At 39.0% G+C, this 18,424-nt stretch overlaps 3 protein-coding genes across 5 annotated transcripts in view; all 3 read left to right on the top strand.

Annotated features, from left to right (window-relative positions):
- LOC137194766 (verrucotoxin subunit beta-like) overlaps window positions 1-18,424 on the top strand; it is a 107,514-nt gene that overhangs the window by 67,563 nt on the left and 21,527 nt on the right. The gene's annotated exons all lie outside the window — the stretch shown is intronic.
- The window catches only part of LOC137194759 (verrucotoxin subunit beta-like), a 102,274-nt gene that overhangs the window by 78,253 nt on the left and 5,597 nt on the right, over window positions 1-18,424 (top strand). Inside the window, exons 1-3 of one of the 3 annotated variants that reach the window (XM_067606891.1) lie at window positions 3,393-4,027; window positions 12,248-12,360; window positions 12,742-14,496. In XM_067606891.1, the coding sequence (XP_067462992.1) occupies window positions 12,261-12,360; window positions 12,742-14,496 (1,855 nt within the window). In that variant the 5' untranslated portion in view covers window positions 3,393-4,027; window positions 12,248-12,260. Of the gene's footprint in view, window positions 4,028-12,247; window positions 12,361-12,741; window positions 14,497-18,424 lie in introns of those variants that run through there. The other 2 variants (XM_067606893.1, XM_067606892.1) reach the window with 2 other exon arrangements.
- LOC137194764 (stonustoxin subunit alpha-like) overlaps window positions 1-18,424 on the top strand; it is an 89,900-nt gene that overhangs the window by 67,525 nt on the left and 3,951 nt on the right. The gene's annotated exons all lie outside the window — the stretch shown is intronic.

Genomic DNA, 18,424 nt, shown 5'->3' with positions numbered 1-18,424 from the left:
CCTCTGGTCACAAAATTGGACCTGGGAACAGCGAGAGGTAACTGGTTAGATGATCTAAGACCACGTTCAGGCTCAGAGAATGTTAAGAGGTGTGAAGAACTTCCACGTTCACACAGAGGACCTTCATCTGTCCACCGTGATGAACACAAACATCTCTACTTTCACTGGCAGTGGAAATGAGCAAAGGAGCAGGAAGGAAACACCTGCAGGCTGCATCCTCTGAAAGAGCTGCAGCTTCAAAATGAGGTACACCTGTCGAGGTAGGTAGGTCGTGAGGGCCAACGAGGAGAGGAGCAGCAGGTGTGTCAGGTAGAGGAGCACAGAGAGGACACCTGGTGGGAAGATGAGGAACAGCCATATCAGAAATCCAAATCTGGGGTCCGTTTCACAAAGCAGGTTTAGTGAAAACTAAGAGTCTGTTAACCCTGAAATGAGGGAAACTGAGTTTTCCGTTTCAAAAAGGGAGGTAACTCAACCCGTTTTACGGGCATCTGCCTTCTTTCTGTTGGCTGAGTAGAAGTCTGTGTTAGTTTAAATAGGCTTAATTATTTAACAGAACATGATATAGGTGAGAAGACATTTATGTGTGTGAACCAGCATTATGTTGGAGATAAAACAGCACAGTCAAACAGCCACTTAATATTTACTTTACAATGTAAAACATGATCAAAATGAGGCACCCCCACGAGATTATGCTGAGGTCTCACCTGTTTGAACAATGTTTTTATATTTCATCCTAAACTGCTGACAAGTGATTGCACCTAAATAGAATAAATTAATAGGCGACCATTCAAGCAGTTTTCCTCTGTAATATTATTGTGATTGCAAAGGACTACATTTAAACTTACGCATTGACCCGAGCAGCAATGTTCTCCCAGGTCGTCTCCCTCTCTTTTGCAGCTGTAGCGGTGTTGCACTTCTTTCTGAAAACATGCTCAAACTCGCCGTATGAGCGCATTAAGATCTCTAGTTCTAGTGGGGTGAAAAACGCAGCCCTCCTCTTCCCCATTGCCATGGTGACTCGTTGAATTGGGGCTCCATTGATACTGGCTTTTTATAGTTGTGTTGCACGCGCTTAACTCCAGGTGAAACTACTCTGAGTTGATTAAACTGACTCAAATCAGCTGTTCTGGAACCGGAAACTCAGAGTTTCCTATCTCAGAGTAGATCAACTCAGAGTTTAGGATTAGACTCAGAGTTTGTTGAGCCTTTGTGAAACGGACCCCTGGCCCTCCAACAAAAATATTTGGCCCCGTAAGGAAAGCTGAAGTTTCCCTTTTATAGATGCATCAAATCTTTTACTTGACTCTTCATAAATCTACAGTAGATAACGATGTAAATACAACGCTCATGTAAATCCCAATAAATAAGAATAACAACAATCATTACAATAACAATAACAGCAGCAACAGCCAGGGAAGGATGCCAACAGGACTGTGAAAATAAATAAATATAAATGGGTATCGTCTGCATAACAATGAAAATTTATGGAGTGTTTCCTAATAATGTTACCTAAAGGAAGCATATACAAGGTGAACAGTATTGGTCCAAGTACAGAACCTTGTGGAACTCCGTGTCTAACTTTTGCCTTCATGGAGGATTCATCATTAACATGTACAAACTGAAATCAATCTGATAAATAGGACTTAAACCAGCTTAATGTAGTTGTGCCAATTAAATGTTCCAGTCTCTGCAAAAGGATTTGATGGTCAATTGTGTCGAACGCGGCACTAAGATCTAACAGGACAAGTATAGAGACAAATCCTTTGTCCGATGCAGTTAGGAGGTCATTTGTGACTTTCACCAGTGCTGTCTCTGTGCTATGATGCGCTCTAAATCCTGACTGAAAATCCTCAAATAAACTATTGTTATGTAGAAAGTCACATAACTGATTAGAGACTGCTTTCTCAAGGATCTTTAAGAGAAATGGAAGGTTAGATACAGGTCTATTATTGGCTAAGACACCTGAATAAAGAGTAGGCTTCTTAAGAGGTTTAATTACAGGTACTTTAAAGGACTGTGGTACATAGCCTGTTACTTAAGACAGATTGATCATATCTAGTAAAGAAGCGCTCACTAAGGGTAAGGCTTCCTTAAGCAACCTAGTTGGGATGGGGTCTAAGAGACAGGTTGATGGTTTAGCTGAACAAATCATTGAAGTTAGTTCAGAAAAGTCAACTGGAGAAAAACAGTCCAAATATATGTCAGGATTTACAGCTGTTTCTAAGGTGCCTGTGTTTGGGGAGAAATCGGTGCCTGTTGAGGGCAGGAGGTGATGAATTTTGCCTCTAATAGTTAGAATTTTATCATTAAAGACGCTCATAAAGTCGTTACTACTGAGAGCTATAGGAATACATGGATCAATAGAGTTATGACTCTTTGTCAGCCTGGCCAAAGTGCTGACAAGGAACCTAGGGCTTTATTCTCTTCTATTAATGCTGAGTAATAGGCGTCTCTGGCATTACAGAGGGCCTTCCTATATGTTTTAAGACTTTCTTGCCAGACTAGGCGACATTCGTCCACTTTGGTGGAATGCCAAATCCAAACTGTGTCTCAATTCAATTTTTAGGGTGATTTCACTTCTTTTTTTCCTGTTTTCACAAATGAAGTGGTTAATTTAGTCCAGATCTGACAGATCTAAGTATGATGGCTTTTGCTCTAGACCTGGTCTAATGTGGTCTGAATGGGGAAAAAGTCGTGAAATCGCCCTTTTTTCAGTTTTCACAAATAGAATAAAGGTTTCACAAATCTGAAAGTAGTTTAAACAGCATTAAGGCTTTTGCTATGATGTTTAACAGCTGTTCATATGTGTAAGTGGTGCAAAAACAGAGAATAAGCTGCTAAATATTATTATTTCCTTTAACTTTCTCCAAGGGACAATTAGTTGCACAGCCAGCAGATAATATAATCATCCTCAACAATCAACAAACAAACAATTCACACAAAAAACGTAGAATGACATAACATTATTCAAAAGGCCGACAGCAGCAGGGACAAATGAGTTCTTAAATCTATTGGTCCTGCATCTAGACAGATTATATCTGCGACCAGAAACCTGAACTCACTGAACAAGGAGAGACTGGTCCTTCTTTGTGGCTCTGACTTTGTTCACTTGGGAGAGGTCATTTAGATTTGTACCTGCAATTTTACTGCACAAACAACATTGGTATTTGGTAGAGGTGTGCCCGAATACAAATACATTATCCGTCTGAGCACAAATAGTGGGTTTTATACAAATATTTGTTTCATACAAATATTTAAAAAAATATTTGTTGGGGGTATTCGGCAGAGGTAAAGCTGAGCTACTGACACAAGCAAAGTGCTCCCAAGGGACTCTCCATAACCTGTTGTTCCCCTTCTCCTTTCCACAAAGTTAGGTTGTAAAAAACTAAGGTTAATTTAATCATTACTGAGCAGGGACACAATCACTGAATTATCAAAAACAAATAAAAGTGGTAGGAGGACACACCCCTGGCACAACGCCATTGACTTTCACCTAATCAGAAGTTTACTTGAGTGGTCAGATCATTTCTATGAAATCAGGGCGTTTCTTCTTCACACCTCCTTCTGTTCATGATTAAAGATCGGGTGGAGTTTGTCCCTCAGAGAGAATATAAAGATAGAAACCACGGAACTCTCTCAGAGCATCACAAACCTTTCTGCTGTAAGTTCACTGATTCTGTTTTGTTGTTTTTCCAGATTAGTGCTGCAGGACCTCTAAACTCATCCAGGTCAACATGATCTTAGTAAGGTGAAAGCAAAATGAGGAGAGAATTTAAACATGATCAGCACTTGTGTTATTGATGAGTTCTGATCGAGATATTGATGACTGTCTGTGTGAGCACTATGGCTACAGATGTTTAAGAGATAAAGAGAGTTTCTTGCTGTCAACAGAACTTTCTCTTTCCTGCTGCTGTTGTAACTGAACTGATGATGTGAATCTTCATTGTTGGGACGTTGCTGTACAGCTGCAGAAACACAAAGAACAACTTCAACCTGCATGAAACTCAAACCAAACATCAAACAGGTAAAATCTCCTGCAAATTATTATAAACACTTGTTGCTGCTAGTTGTTAAAGTTTTATGTAATGTTATCATGTGAATCAGTGCGGATTAATAATATGTTTATTATTTTTATAACAAAAAAATGATTTAAGAAATGTGAAATAGTGATTTATGATGAAGCACAATTAAGAAGAGATTAGATCCATTCAATTAGGATACAGGCAGGTATGTGGCTGCTGAGGCTTCTGCATTCTGATGGTTAGTAATAAACATGCTGTGACACCAGGATCTCTAATATTGTTAGGAACAAACATATGCACAATAAAAAATGATTAAAGCTGCAAGCAGCAATGATCAGGCCCTCGCACCCTTGCGCACGTTGGGGCGTGGCGCAGTCGAAGGGTTTTTATTGCAGGCATGCAGATGTGGTCAAGACCGGGCTCTTAGTGAACATTGCATGAAAGACTTAAATATCATTTCTTGTATCCACTTTGTGATGCAAGAGAACACGTTAAATGAACCTCATGTTGCTGTATGTCAACTGTAGACCACACCATGAAAGTTTCATGTGAATCAGGTGATGTTTGTCATTTAGGCATGACTTCCTGTAGGTGATGCTATGACTATGCCTCAATATTGACATGTAGATGTGTTCAAGACAGGATGCCCATCAATCATGAGAAATTTGGTGCAGGTTGGACAATGTACATTCAAGCTACAGTAACTTCCTGCTTTATGGCGAAACGTCAACGTTTGTCGCATCGCCACGGCAAGGGCGGTTCAGTGAAAACTCAAGATTTTGATAATTTTGATCACAACTAATCTAGATGACACACACTGATTTTGAAGTTATTATGATGAATTCTGTAGGAGTAATTCTTTAAAATACAAGACATGTGAAATCGCCAAAATTGACCACTAAGTTCAAAATGGCCGACTTCCTGTTGGGTTTAAGCTATGGGTCCAAGAGACTTTTTTGTGCGCCTTGGCATGATACATGTGTGTATTTTTGTACATGTAAGTTTAACATGGCACGGGGGGGTACTTTGTTTAAATATTGTCGGGGGAGCTGTTGAGCCATTCTTCCACACCTATGTCAGCCAGCTATACAATATTACAGACTTTAAGACCTTTCGTGTGTGCAAAGTTTTGTGAGTTTTCAAGCATGTCTAGCCCCTTAAAAATAGCTTTGCTTTGTGGTAAACAATGTGTTGCCATGGCAACGGCTTTTAAGGAAGACTCAAAATCTTCAGTAGTTATCATCGGCAAGGTCTTATTCCTTGGCTGACCAAATTTTATGTTTCTGGCTAACCTGCCAGGAGTAGTTAGCAAAAGAGTGGCGCTTAAGACTCCCTGTTGAGATGAGATGAGGACACCTATTAAGTAAACATCATGTTGCTGTGTATCAACTGTAGACCACACCTTGAACAATTCATGGGAACCAGATGATGTTTGTCATATAAGGCTGACTAAACTGACTGACTGACTAAACCTGTGTCATCAAAATTATGCAAGTTTTGGGCCCTAATTAAAATTAAAGCTGCAAGCAGCGATGTACGGGCCCTTGCACCCTAGCGTACATCGGGGCACGCGCAGTTGAAGGGCTTTCTTTGTAGGCATGCAGATGTGTTCAGGACCGGACTCTCATCGAACATTGCATGAAGGAGTTAAATATCATTTCCTGTGTCCACTATATGCTTCTAGAGAACACCTATTAAGTAAACATCATGTTGCTGTATATCTACTGTAGACCACACCTTGAAAATTTCATGTGAATCAGATGATGTTTGTCATATAAGACTGACCTGTCACATCTGTGTCATCAAAATCATGCAAGTTTTGGGCCCATTCACTTGAATTTCAATTAGTAAATTGAAAATTGAAAAAATTGAGTTTGTGTGTAAAACAAATTTATTTCCTAATTTTCATCAAGTCTATTTTTAGAGAAGACTTTTGATCCACATGACCTGGTCAAAGTTTGATTTGAAATGTGTACTGTCAGGTGTGTAGAGACAATAAGTAACTGCAGCTGGACACAGAAAAATACTCATATATTTGAATGGAGAGTGTGAGCGAACCGCTAGGTGCTTGGGCCCTGATAAAGGAAAAACTGCGGTACAGAGCTACAAATTTTAGTTTTGATGGTATTTTTCTACAGCACTTTATCACTAAACTGTCACCCTCACTCCATTTTTCCCCTTCCCCTCATAGGTCACCCTCACTACTGAATTATAAATATAAGACCTATAATTATTGTAAAATAAATGATAATAACACCAAACTTCATACAAAGTTTGTATATAATGTACTGTATGTATATAGACCTTTCTGCTGTATCCTACAAAAATGAGCTGCATTCAACTCCCACACCAGTGGCGGCTGGTGACTAAAAAAATTGGGGAGGACAGGAGGAAAACCAACATACTGCATCAAACTATATCATTGTCCCCCACCTGATGAAATCAGAGGGGTGGGGGGCAATTTTATATGCCAATAAAACAATTTGCTTTTAAAAACAAAAAACCCTGAGTGGTGTAAAGGCTGCTTCTTTAAAGACATTTAGCATATACATATTGTTTCTAAACAAAGAAGAGCTCATTTTAGCCATGGACTGGTTCAGATGTGTGATTTTACCAAAAAAGTGAAATTCAAATTTATAATCTTGTTCTATTGTGACAATAAATTTATGTTCTCATCAAAAACAGAAAAGATATCACATGATTTACACATTTTTCCTATGTATTTTCTGATTATACAGAAATATATAAAGTACCATAAAGCTTATAATGTGATACAGCTTCAGATCAGTGCTGAATACTAGAAAGACTGAACACCAAAAACATTCACAGATTTAAAAGTGTAGGTTCACATCAGAAGGTATTAATGCATGTATCAAATACATGACTTACACACTCTCATCTATGTGCATGACATACAAAATATAGTCTACAAAGCTGACATGTTAACACTAGGGGTGCAATGGACCACAAAATTCACGGTTCGGATCGTATCACGGATTTGAGTCACAGATCGGATCATTTTTAGGATCAGCAAAAAAAAAAAAGGGGGAGACAAATAAAACTTTGTTTTCTATTTATTCTGTAACACACTTACAGCATGAAACAGCAATGAACTTTTGCCCATGGTCTTAAATGAATACATTCAAGACAAACAACATTTAAGATGTCTAATGTTTAAATAAAATAAAATAAAATATATGAAATATTCAATGCTCAATTATCACAATATGAGGCATGATACCTTCCTCTTTTAAACACGTAGTGAAAGAAACAGCCTGTGTCCACATCATCAAAACTTGATGATAACTGAGAAACATGAACACATGTCCCGTCCTGCAGCTTGTTGAACGAGTCACCAAACAAACATTCATCGCTAACATCAGTTAGCAGCTAGATGCTAATTAGCTGCTCAGCTGTAGCACATTAAACAGCAGGTAAACATACCTACAGATGTCACTTCGGACCTGTTAGATGCTGGTTTGATCATTACCCTTCAAAATCCCTGTTAGTGATACGCTGTCTGCCCATGACTTGTACTTACAGCAGTTTGTTTACTTTGTCTTAAATGAGACATTAAATTTTGCAATTAATCCACAGTTCATATGCCTGCCGAACCGTGGGGGGCGATCCGTATGGATCACGGATCAACTACAATCAGTTACACCACTTGTTAACACTTGTTATTCTAGTTACTTTAAGCTTATTACTCAATATACAGTTCAGCTTAAAAACGAACTAAAGAAACTGTCAGAAGCAAGCAGCCAGACCTCCTGCACACTCATTCACTAATCACACAACATCAACAGGTGAATGAACAATCACTCAATCGAAAACGGGATCAATTCCACATGAATGAGTGAGTCCAGACATCTCACTGTAACTTCAACAAGCAAACTACCCACAACACATTATATATATATATATATATATATATATATATATATAGCTGCATTCTTGTTAAGGAGATAAATTGACACAACACCCACATAGAGAGACATTTAACCATCAGAGATGAAATTAGCGACCAAAGAGACAGAGAGAGAGAAGCTGTATCTGCTTCATGTTATCTGATGTCTTCTTTCTATCATGGAGATGAAGTATTCATGTCCTAACATCCATTTGTGACTGTTGGTCATCTTGTTTGTTAGTTAACAGAACTTTATGGCTGCTGCTTAACCAGTCTGATATCATTAGCAACAATGACAAACAAGCTAACTCTCCTGGTTGTTTCTGCGGTTGCTTCTCTCTCCAGCCGCTCCCTGGTGGTGTCCTGCTGCTGCTGCACTGCACAGTCCATATAATTTCTCCCATTAGCTTAACAACGGTCCTTAACAGTCCTTCCATGGATGTATAAAGAGTCCTTCAGGCTGCTACAACAAGCCAGCTGTTGCATTGGCTAACGCAAGGAGCTATCTACTGCTGCTACTCTGCCTTACAGTGGAGAGAATTTAAGATGAATTCTGGAAAGTATCATTGGACCAACTTGATGTCAATATTGCATTCTGGTTGTTGATTGGTTAGGGAGGACATCTTCCCTTAGAGTATCATTTTACGTGTCTCTTCGAAATAAGAGATAAAAAATATGATATAAATAATGCTGATATTTGGTAATGGTTTATTTCGACCAAATATTCTTTTTTATATTTTGATCTCCCTCCTGCCTCTCAAAAAATAGAGGAGGATCAACCTCCTCCGCCTCTATGGACCAGCCACCACTGTGTGTGGCACCCCCCCCTCCCTTTCTTCCCTCCTCTCTCTCTCCCTCTTGGATAGGAGAATATTTAAGTACACATCTTGTGAAATCTCCTCATAAATCCCATTAGTTTGGCCAAATCTTACAGTAAAAATCATTTTTTTTGTAGAAAATTTCATTGTGAATCCATTGATACAGGTTTGAAAGTGGTCAACAACAACAGCATATGATTTGTTGGTCTTGATGAGACGAATAATTGAAATTTGGTTTGATCTCTCTATGACATTCCTACGGGCCATGGCAGCCATTTAAGTTACATAGGTGGCGCTAGCGCTCACACATTTTGGCACTTTGGGGGTTAATTTTTACATTTTATCAAATTTTTCACCGGACGTGCTTGCCAAATTTGGTGAGTTTTTGAGCATGTTTAGGGGGTCAAATTTAGGTCTGATGTCCCGTAATAATTAAAGCTGCAAGCAGCGTTGAACGGGCCCTCGCGCCTCTGTGCACGTCGGGCCGCAGCACAGTCAAAGGGCTTCTGTCACGGGCATGTAGATGTCTTCAAACCCGGGCTGTTTTCAGACAGTGCAAGAAGGAGATAAACATCACTTACTCTGTCCACCATTTTGCCTGCTGCTGGGGCTGCTTTCTGGAAGCTGACAAATCACAAAGCTTGTCTCCATGGCTCTGGGAATCTGCCTGATTGCACTTCTATGTGTTGTACGTTTAAATGTACATTGTTACTAGTACTTGCTTGACAAAGACGTGTAACTTTAGATTTTCACTGTTATCTAACATTGCATGAAAGAATTAAATATCATTTCCTGAGTCCACTATATGGTGCTAGAAAACACCCATAGTGTAAACATCATGTCGCTGTATATCAACTGTAGACCACACCTTGAACAATTCATGGGAACCAGATGATGTTTGTCATATAAGGCTGAGTTGCTCACACCTGTGTCATCAAAATTGTGCAAGTTTTGGGCCCATTCACTTGAATTTCAATTAGTAAATTGAAAACTCTTGATGAGATTGTGTGTAAAACAAACTAATTTCCTAATTTTCATCAAGGTTATTTTTAGAAAAAGTAAAGACTTTTGACCCACATGACCTGGTCAAAGTTTGATTGAAATGTGTACTGTCAGGTGTGTAGAGACAATAAGTAACTGCAGCTGGACACAGAAAAATACTCATATATTTGAATGGAGAGTGTGAGCAGACTGCTAGGTGCTTGGGCCCTAATAAAGGAAAAACTGCAGTACAGAGCTACAAATTTTAGTTTTGATTTTATTTTTCTGCAGCACTTTATCGTCGCGAATCCATTGATACAGGTTTCAAAGTGGTCAGATTTATAATTTAGACGTCAAAACCATTTGTTTGACACAAAGTCCATGCCTAGCGATTGCCTCCCCATTGGTTTACATTGTAAGGTGTGATGTGGCACTACAACTTTCAGGGCTTACAATATCTAAATCGTTCTAGTTATTACAAAGTTTTTAACAACTTTTGTTCAGCACAGTGTCATGAGTCATGTATTTAAGTTTGAAGCTGATATCATTAACACCTTAGGAGGAGATGGCGTTTCTTGGGGGTCCAAAATTGGCGCAAAGTCATACTTTGATGGGCATATTGCGGACTTCCTGTTGGTTTTAGGTCAGGGGTGTCAGCATATGATTTGTAGGTCTTGATGAGACGAATAATTGAGTTTTAGTTCAATCTCGCTACGACATTCCTACGGGCCGCGGCAGCCATATTAGATACATAGGTGGCGCTATAGTGCACATTTTGGCACTTTGGGGGATAATTTTTACATTTTATCAAATATTTCACCTGATGTGCGTGCCAAATTTGGTGAGTTTTTGAGCATGTTCAGGGGGTCAAATTAAGGGTTGAAGTGGTGTAATAATTAAAGCTGCAAGCAGTGTTGCGCACGTCGGGCCGCGGCGCAGTTGAAGGGCTTCTGTCATGGGCATGTAGATGTCTTCAGACCCAGGCTGTTTTCAGACAGAAGGAGATAAACATCACTTCCTTTGTCCACTATTTTGCCCACTGCTGGGGCTGCTTTTCTGCTATTTCGTAGGGGGCGTAATTCAGCCAGTTTGCATCACTGACTGAATATTGTCATGAGGACGTGTTCTTATCAAACATGCAAAGTTTGGGGCAGACTGGAGCATTTGCACTAAAGTTGTAGCAATTTCCTCTGTCATGGCGAAACATCAAAACTCAACGCCACGCCACAGCCACACGCTTCAATGATAGCTGAATTATAGCATATTAGGCACATTACGGCCACACTCCGCATTGGACTGTAGACATTAAATCCTACACATCCATCCTGTCTGTCTAATAAACTTAACTACTAAATATAATTATATATATATATATATATATATATATAAATAATATAATACTAAACTGGTTTGAATCATACTTAATTCACTTAAATCACCCTTTCTGAATTAAATTGGAGGAATCTGATTGGTTAAATTTATGTGAATATCTTGAGTCAGCAACTGGCTGCACTGCTGCACTGACTGGATGATGTTTCTAGAGGAGCCGTTTAGAGAAGGAAACAAACAGGAAGCTGCTGAAGCATTTCCTCCCCCATTATAATAATTAACATGTTCATGAGTGTTGTATGTAATTTTTTTATTTTACAAAAGCTTTATTTGAAAAGAAATAACACTTTCCACCAGGTGGGTTGTGCTGGTGCATTGGTGCTGAATATCTTTGAGTTTTGGCCTTTTGTTGGACAAAACAAGATATTTGATGACGTCACCTTGTCCCTTAGTTACTTTCCACCACTGCTGGTGTAAATGTTGTTAGTTTTGCGGGTAATTGGTCACCAAAGTATTCGACACATTGAAAAAATTTTGACCAGATAATGGCTTTAGATGAAAAGTCAGATGATCATAGTTATTACAATTCATACTGAGGGGAACATGAATGTGTGAAACTGATTTCTTGACACCCCATCCAACAGTTGTTGAGATATTTCACAGAATATGTGAAAACTTGCTGCTAGAGGAAAAGTCAGGGGATTCAGAATCATCCTCTGGGGAACAGAAATGTCTGTACAAAATTTCATTACAAACAGTTTAATATTTTTTAGAGATATTAGACGCAGAACATTTTATCTGCTCAACATGAGCACAAATACAGGATCAAAGCACAAGGAACACAAAAAGTGACAGGCAGCTAGTCTGGATTTCAGTTTACACACATTGAGCTGATTACTTTTTCTTTGTTTTCTGTAACAAACAGCTTCCCTCTATTTTCTTTCCCTTGTGTTACTACTGACCCATTTAGGAAGCCTACCATTCCACAGTATCTCTGTGGATTTTTGTAAATCTTAGAAAGTCCTCTGTATCCATGATATCTCAAAGAATATTTATCCTATTAGTGTATGTCTATGCTTATTATTTTATTTAGTGTTGATAGATTCTGCAGTACCTCTGTGTTGCAGCCACATTACAAGGTGACAGACAACAGGGAGAACTAACAAGCTGTTGTCCATTTTTTCCAGTTCACACTGAGCAATGGACGCTGACGCCACGGGGACAATGGAGGTGGCAGCGCTCGGCCGGCCTTTCAGCCTCGGGATGTTGTACGACTGCCGCAAAGACTCACTCATCCCTGGTAAGAATTCACATGTAGAAATACTTAATCCATCACAACTAGACAACAGCCAAAACATTCTGACCACTGAAATTGAACATCGGAAGAAATTCGTCCAGTGTGTGATCTGTGAAAAATAGAAAATGAGGATCCTTTGTCTTTTGTTTAGTGTTATGAAGAATACAAGTGAGTTCTTTGATATGAGAGACTCACATCATCTGAGATGGTTGTTTGAAAAAGAGACCTTCAAATCATCGCCTTATTTAGTGAATTCAGGAATAAAACTTTGTATAAGTAAGGTGTAAGGCTCGAACAATCATTGTTGTTTTTTATTCTTAGATCACCTGGACTGATTTGTTCATTAAAGGAAGCTGATCTTGATTTTTGTTTCTTCTTTTGCAGGCATGACATTGTGGGACCTTAATGATCTGAAAAATGATATACAAGAAAGACCACAGCACTGCAACGATTTTCAGATAGTTGCATCTGAATCAATTGCAGATAAATCTTCAGCATTAAATGTAGAAGCATCGCTGAAGGCAAGTTTCCTTGGTGGACTAGTAGAGGTTGGAGGATCTGCCAAATACCTGAAAGATAGTAAAACATCCAAACATCAGGCCAGAGTAACACTGAAGTACCATGCAACCACAAAGATGAAGCAACTGTCAATGAATCATCTTGGAAGAGACAATGTAAAGCATCCGGATGTCTTTGATAAAGCAATAGCAACACATGTAGTCACAGGTATCCTTTATGGGGCACAAGCCTTCTTTGTCTTTGACCGTGAGGTGTCTGATGAAGAAAGTCATCAAGACATTCATGGCAACATGAAGGTGATGATCAAGAAAATCCCCACCATCACAGTAGGGGGGGAAGGTTCTGTCCAAATGGAAACCAAGGACATTGAAAAGGTGGAGAAGTTCTCCTGCAAATTCCATGGAGACTTTTTACTGAAGAAAACTCCAACATCCTTTCAGGATGCTATACAAGTCTACCAAAGCCTACCACAATTACTGGGAACCAATGGAGAAAATGCTGTACCAATGAAGGTCTGGCTGATGCCACTTGTGAGTTTAGATCCATCTGCTGCTAAACTCGTCCGTCAGATAAGTATAAGTTTAGTGCAGAAATCCCAGAGTGTCCTGGAGGACTTCACTGAGCTGGAAATGAGGTGCAATGATGCAATGAGAACCACCACTGCACAGCAGTTCCCACAGATTGATAAAAAACTTAAAACATTTGCAGAATTTTGCTCCGAGTACAAACTGGAATTCCAACAAAATCTGGCAAAGAAACTTCCATCAATCAGGGGAGGAGGGGAAGAGGAGGCTGTGCTCGCAGAGATTCTGAAGAAGAGACATTCTTCTCCTTTCAACAACACAAGCCTGAACGAGTGGATGGACTGTAAAGAGAAGGAAATGCGCAGGTTAAAAATTTTCACCAACATGATGAAAAACACCAAGATTGTCCCATCTGAAAATGTGCTTGATGAAGAAATTCTCTGTGCAGAACATGCTGTGTGTTTTGTTTTCACCTCACTGGGAAGTGCTGAACCGTACCTCTCAGCTTTATCAAACTACTTGGAAGAAACACCCAAACCAGACGACCCTCAAGATCCACAGACTTACAATGTAGAGAAGGAACAATGGTACGCCTCAAAAGAAGTATCTTATGCAATGAAGAACAAAGTAAATCTATTCAGTGATTTTGCAGAGGCCAACAAGGAGAAGAAGAACATTAAGTTCCTGACAGTAGGTTTAACAAATGAGACACAGAGAGGTTCAAGCATCTATGTTTATGAAAACGGTTTTTCTGTCAGTGAGAACTTTGAGCCGCCTTCAAAGCCTGAAACAGTGACAGCAGGTGATGTAACCCACAACAGCGTTACACTGAAGATTTGTCCACCAAGATTTGGAGCAGCGAACATCACCTCCTACTCTGTAGAGTACTGTGTCAGCGGAGAGGATGGATGGCAACAAAAACCAGCACCAAAGGATGAAGAAGTGACAGTGAGCGATCTGACTCCTAACACAGAGTACATATTCAGATGCAGAGCAGTGACCTCAGTAGGTGTTGGGCCAGCCGATGAAGTCAGCGGTCTCATTAAAACCTTACCTTGCTGCCCTCCTGGAAAACCTCAAGATGAAACAACCTCAGGTGAGATATCAGTTAGCTGGGAGAAACTTGCAGAGATTGGACAAGATGTCCACATTTATGATCATAAAAAAGATGTCAGCAGGTGCTCTGACTCCGTGCTGGAAAGAGAGGGCTTTTAACAGCCAATAATGTAATAACATTTCTAAATCAATAATGTAATACATTTTTTGCACATCAGAAGTTATTACATTTTTAGCTGAGTTAACAAAATCATACAAAATAACTGGATCCGATAATTAGTCACACTTCCTTAACACCCTTTCTGTTGCCTCTTGCAACACAGACAATTACTCTTATGTCATATAATATGAAATCTATACCTCTCTCATAGCAAACCTGACTCTGACAAGTCACAGGAAAATGTATTAAAATCAGAATCCTTGCGCTATTTACATCCCTGGTTATTTGAATGCAGTCATGACAAGCCATTGAAGCAAATGATATCTGTAGATCATTCTTGAGACGTGTATTTTCTTTGGAAATTATGGGGACATGCTGAAACATGGTTTCAACATATGTTAAGACATGGTTGATACCAGTGGCTGCCTTAGATCCTCTAGTTTCATATGATACCAGTATCTTCACTAGCTTTAAAACTGAGCTCGCTGCAGCCTCTGAAAGATGGCGGCAAAGGGTGCAGACGCCTCTGTGGGTCTCTGATGGTTAATCAGAATGATCCCACAAATTTGTACATCCTCTTGCACTAAATACATAAGAAATGTTAGTATATGTGCATGAGTATCACCTAAATATACTCTATTTACCAAATTAAATTAAATCACTAATTATCTTTCAACATGCGTGTGTGTGTGTGTGTGTGGTCAGGTTTTGAGTAGCTTTTTGAAAGAAGCAACTATAAGGGTGTCATGGAAGTGTGTCCAGAGGCCAGATGTATAAAATGTGTATAAAAATATATGCACTTCCTAAATGTAACACCCGTTCCATGTAGCTATTTAGTTAGTAACTGTCCAACAAGTGTTGTAGTACTATGGGCTGGACCCTGGGTACGTTTACCCGTGGCTGGCCGTGCTAACCTGTGTAACCGAAATGAAATTACCAGCTTTTAAACCTTTACATGAATATCAACTACAAATATATGGCGGTGCCTCCACTTAGCAGGAATGTATAGTAGGAATCACTAATTTTAAATCCCACTAAGAATTATGTTTTTAGTCAATATTCTCTGGTTTTTAGACTCAAATCATACCTTAAAACGACAGACACAGTACTTTAAATGCAAATAATGAATTTAGTTAATGAAAACAAATATTTAAACCAATTAATAAAAATTAATAGGTATGAAAATATTGTACAAAACTTAGTTGTGTTTCCCTTTTGCTTTTCAGACTTTTCTCAGAAGTTATGACCTCTTTATATATTATCAGTTTCAAAGCTTCTAACTAAAGGGCCCACACTCACACGCACACACTCACTCTGCAACTAAAATAAAATTTTGTCCTTTAAACCAAAACAAAACGTCGCAGGCCTGACTCATTGCTCGGGAGCATAGAGTCCTAAAACAAATGGCCGCTTCACTTGCAAATGCAAGCTACAAAACAAAATAGCACGTGCACTGGTTAATCGTTACCCACAAATCCCTGAGTTGAAACATGGGCAAAGGATGAGGAATGGGGCGATGCATGATGAGGGGAATGATGAGTGAGGTTACAGGCTGGTGGACGACAACAGTCCAGACAAAGTGATAGCTGAGCGGGAGACATCTACTCTTCCATAGAGTCCAAGAAGTGTTTCCTGGTCCTCAGTCTATTAGAGGTACATGACAGTTTTTCTCACTCACTGAACTTGTCCTAAAGCTCTTTTACTATTCATGTCGAGTGCATTTTGAGCTTTTATCTAATTCCCATCAACACATACTAGCAACAAACAGTAACATTAGCTGTTACTATGGTGCAGTGTGTGCTAATATAACTAGCGTGCTAATGCGCTAATCGCGATTAGCATCTATCTTTTACACAATACATTGTGATGAAGCGATACAAAAATTTACATATTTATTTTTCTAAAATGAAACATTTTTAGACTGGGCTACAGAAACATAAAGTGGTATTTATAAAAACAAAATATAGACTACATGAATAATAAAAAAATAATTGACACACTGACTAAAAGAATAAGATAGATGCACCTCTCATCATTTCTTCATTCTTTTGGCTTGTACCAAGGTTTCATAAGCTTTATGCTTCGCCATGAGCCTCTTTATTGACACTTTTGTTTGCTCTTCTCTTATTTCTCTCTCCTACACTTGAGGATGGCTGCAGGGAAACTTGTTTCTCAACACCTGTAGCACACTGTACTACCTGAACCATAACTGATGTCACTAAACACGAGATCCCGACTGCGACCAGAGGGGTGTTCCATCAATGCAGCTAAAGAAAGCTGCGCTTACTTGAAGAAGCCTGGCTAGAATTAACATCAACTTTCACTTGAAGCTCAAGCTGTTCCACTAACGCAGCTGAGCTGCATCTAGTCAACGCTAAGTCTAGCCAGACTGGAATAAGCTTCAAGTGTGCATGTGCATGGAGTACATAAGCAGCCCAGAACAGTCGATTGTCGAAAAGACGATACTGTGTCGCAAAAAGAAGAGAAAACTAGAGTGGTGTTCTTCTCAGCAACAGAACAAACCTGCTGATGAAATTATATGAAGAATATAAAGGAGTTTTCACCAAAAAGGGCAAAACTGCTGCAATTAACAAGGTGAAGCAGCTGATTTGCCACAAAACCGATGACAGATTAAATGTATACCTGTAGGTGGGCAGTGATGGCCTAAAGGTTAGAGGAGCAAACTCATTACTCGAAGGTTGATGGTTCAATCCCTGCATTCAGCTTGATGAGTCTGCATGGTGATAGTGACGAGCAGCAGTTTTATCTTTATTTGTTAATAAATGAGCATTCAGATCAGTGACTGTAGTCATATTATCAATAGGCTAGATAACGTCAGATGTATATTTAAAATTATGGTGTAGGCAATTTAAGAGAACTTTCCAATATTATCATACTCTTTGACACATTTTCTCTTTCACAGGATCCATTTACAAGCATCACTGAAAGTTAAAAATTAACTGGAAAATGGGGAAGGATATAAGTACAGTGGAAACCACTTATAATGATCACGTCTGTCCGGGTCAAATAACACTATAAGCAGATAATTATTATAACCTTTTCTTTTTCTTTATTTGTCATGCAGAATACCATCTAATTGACATTTGTATATTTATTAGCCTACATGAATATAAAGAGACAGATTTTAATGACTGTTTCAAAATACAGTACAGCTGTTTCAAACGGAGTGTGCACATTTTTGAAGCGGTGAAAGCGGTGAAATTTACTTAAATCCCCCCATTGTCATAAGTTTCGGGGAGACTACGTTTGTCATTGAGAGAAAATGACTTCCTGTCTCTGTCATGATTTCAGTGTGCACGCAGCAGGAGCCGCTTATCATGGGAGTAAAGTACAAGAATAGATTTACATGGTTTAAAATGTTTTTCCATATGTTGTCATGTATGAAAAGACCCAAAATGAATACAGTAGGCGGACTGCTTGATTTCTATAGGTGACTTATTTGAACAGCATAAATGTATTGTATTGTTGTATAGGAATGATTCTGTCTCAGAGCTTCTTGATCCATATAAGCAGCTGATCACTGTAACTATAATCACTATAAGCAGTTACCACTGTATACATTTAAACACAGAAGCAGAAGGTTTATTTAATTTTCTTTTTGTCCTCACAGCTTGAACAAAATTCGGTGAATGAATAAATAAATAACTTCAAAATAACGCTGGCACACTTTTATTTCTTAAATTATAAATGCTAAGCTTTTAAATTAAAGGATTGCAAGTGCGAAAAGATACTTGATGGAACCGTCTTTTGAGAGTCTGTTTCCGTCCGTCAGACATTCTTTGACATG

This window comes from Thunnus thynnus, chromosome 12 (genome assembly GCF_963924715.1).
Source record: "Thunnus thynnus chromosome 12, fThuThy2.1, whole genome shotgun sequence".
Taxonomy (NCBI): Eukaryota; Metazoa; Chordata; class Actinopteri; order Scombriformes; family Scombridae; genus Thunnus; species Thunnus thynnus.
This window is presented reverse-complemented; position numbering and strand designations above follow the sequence as displayed.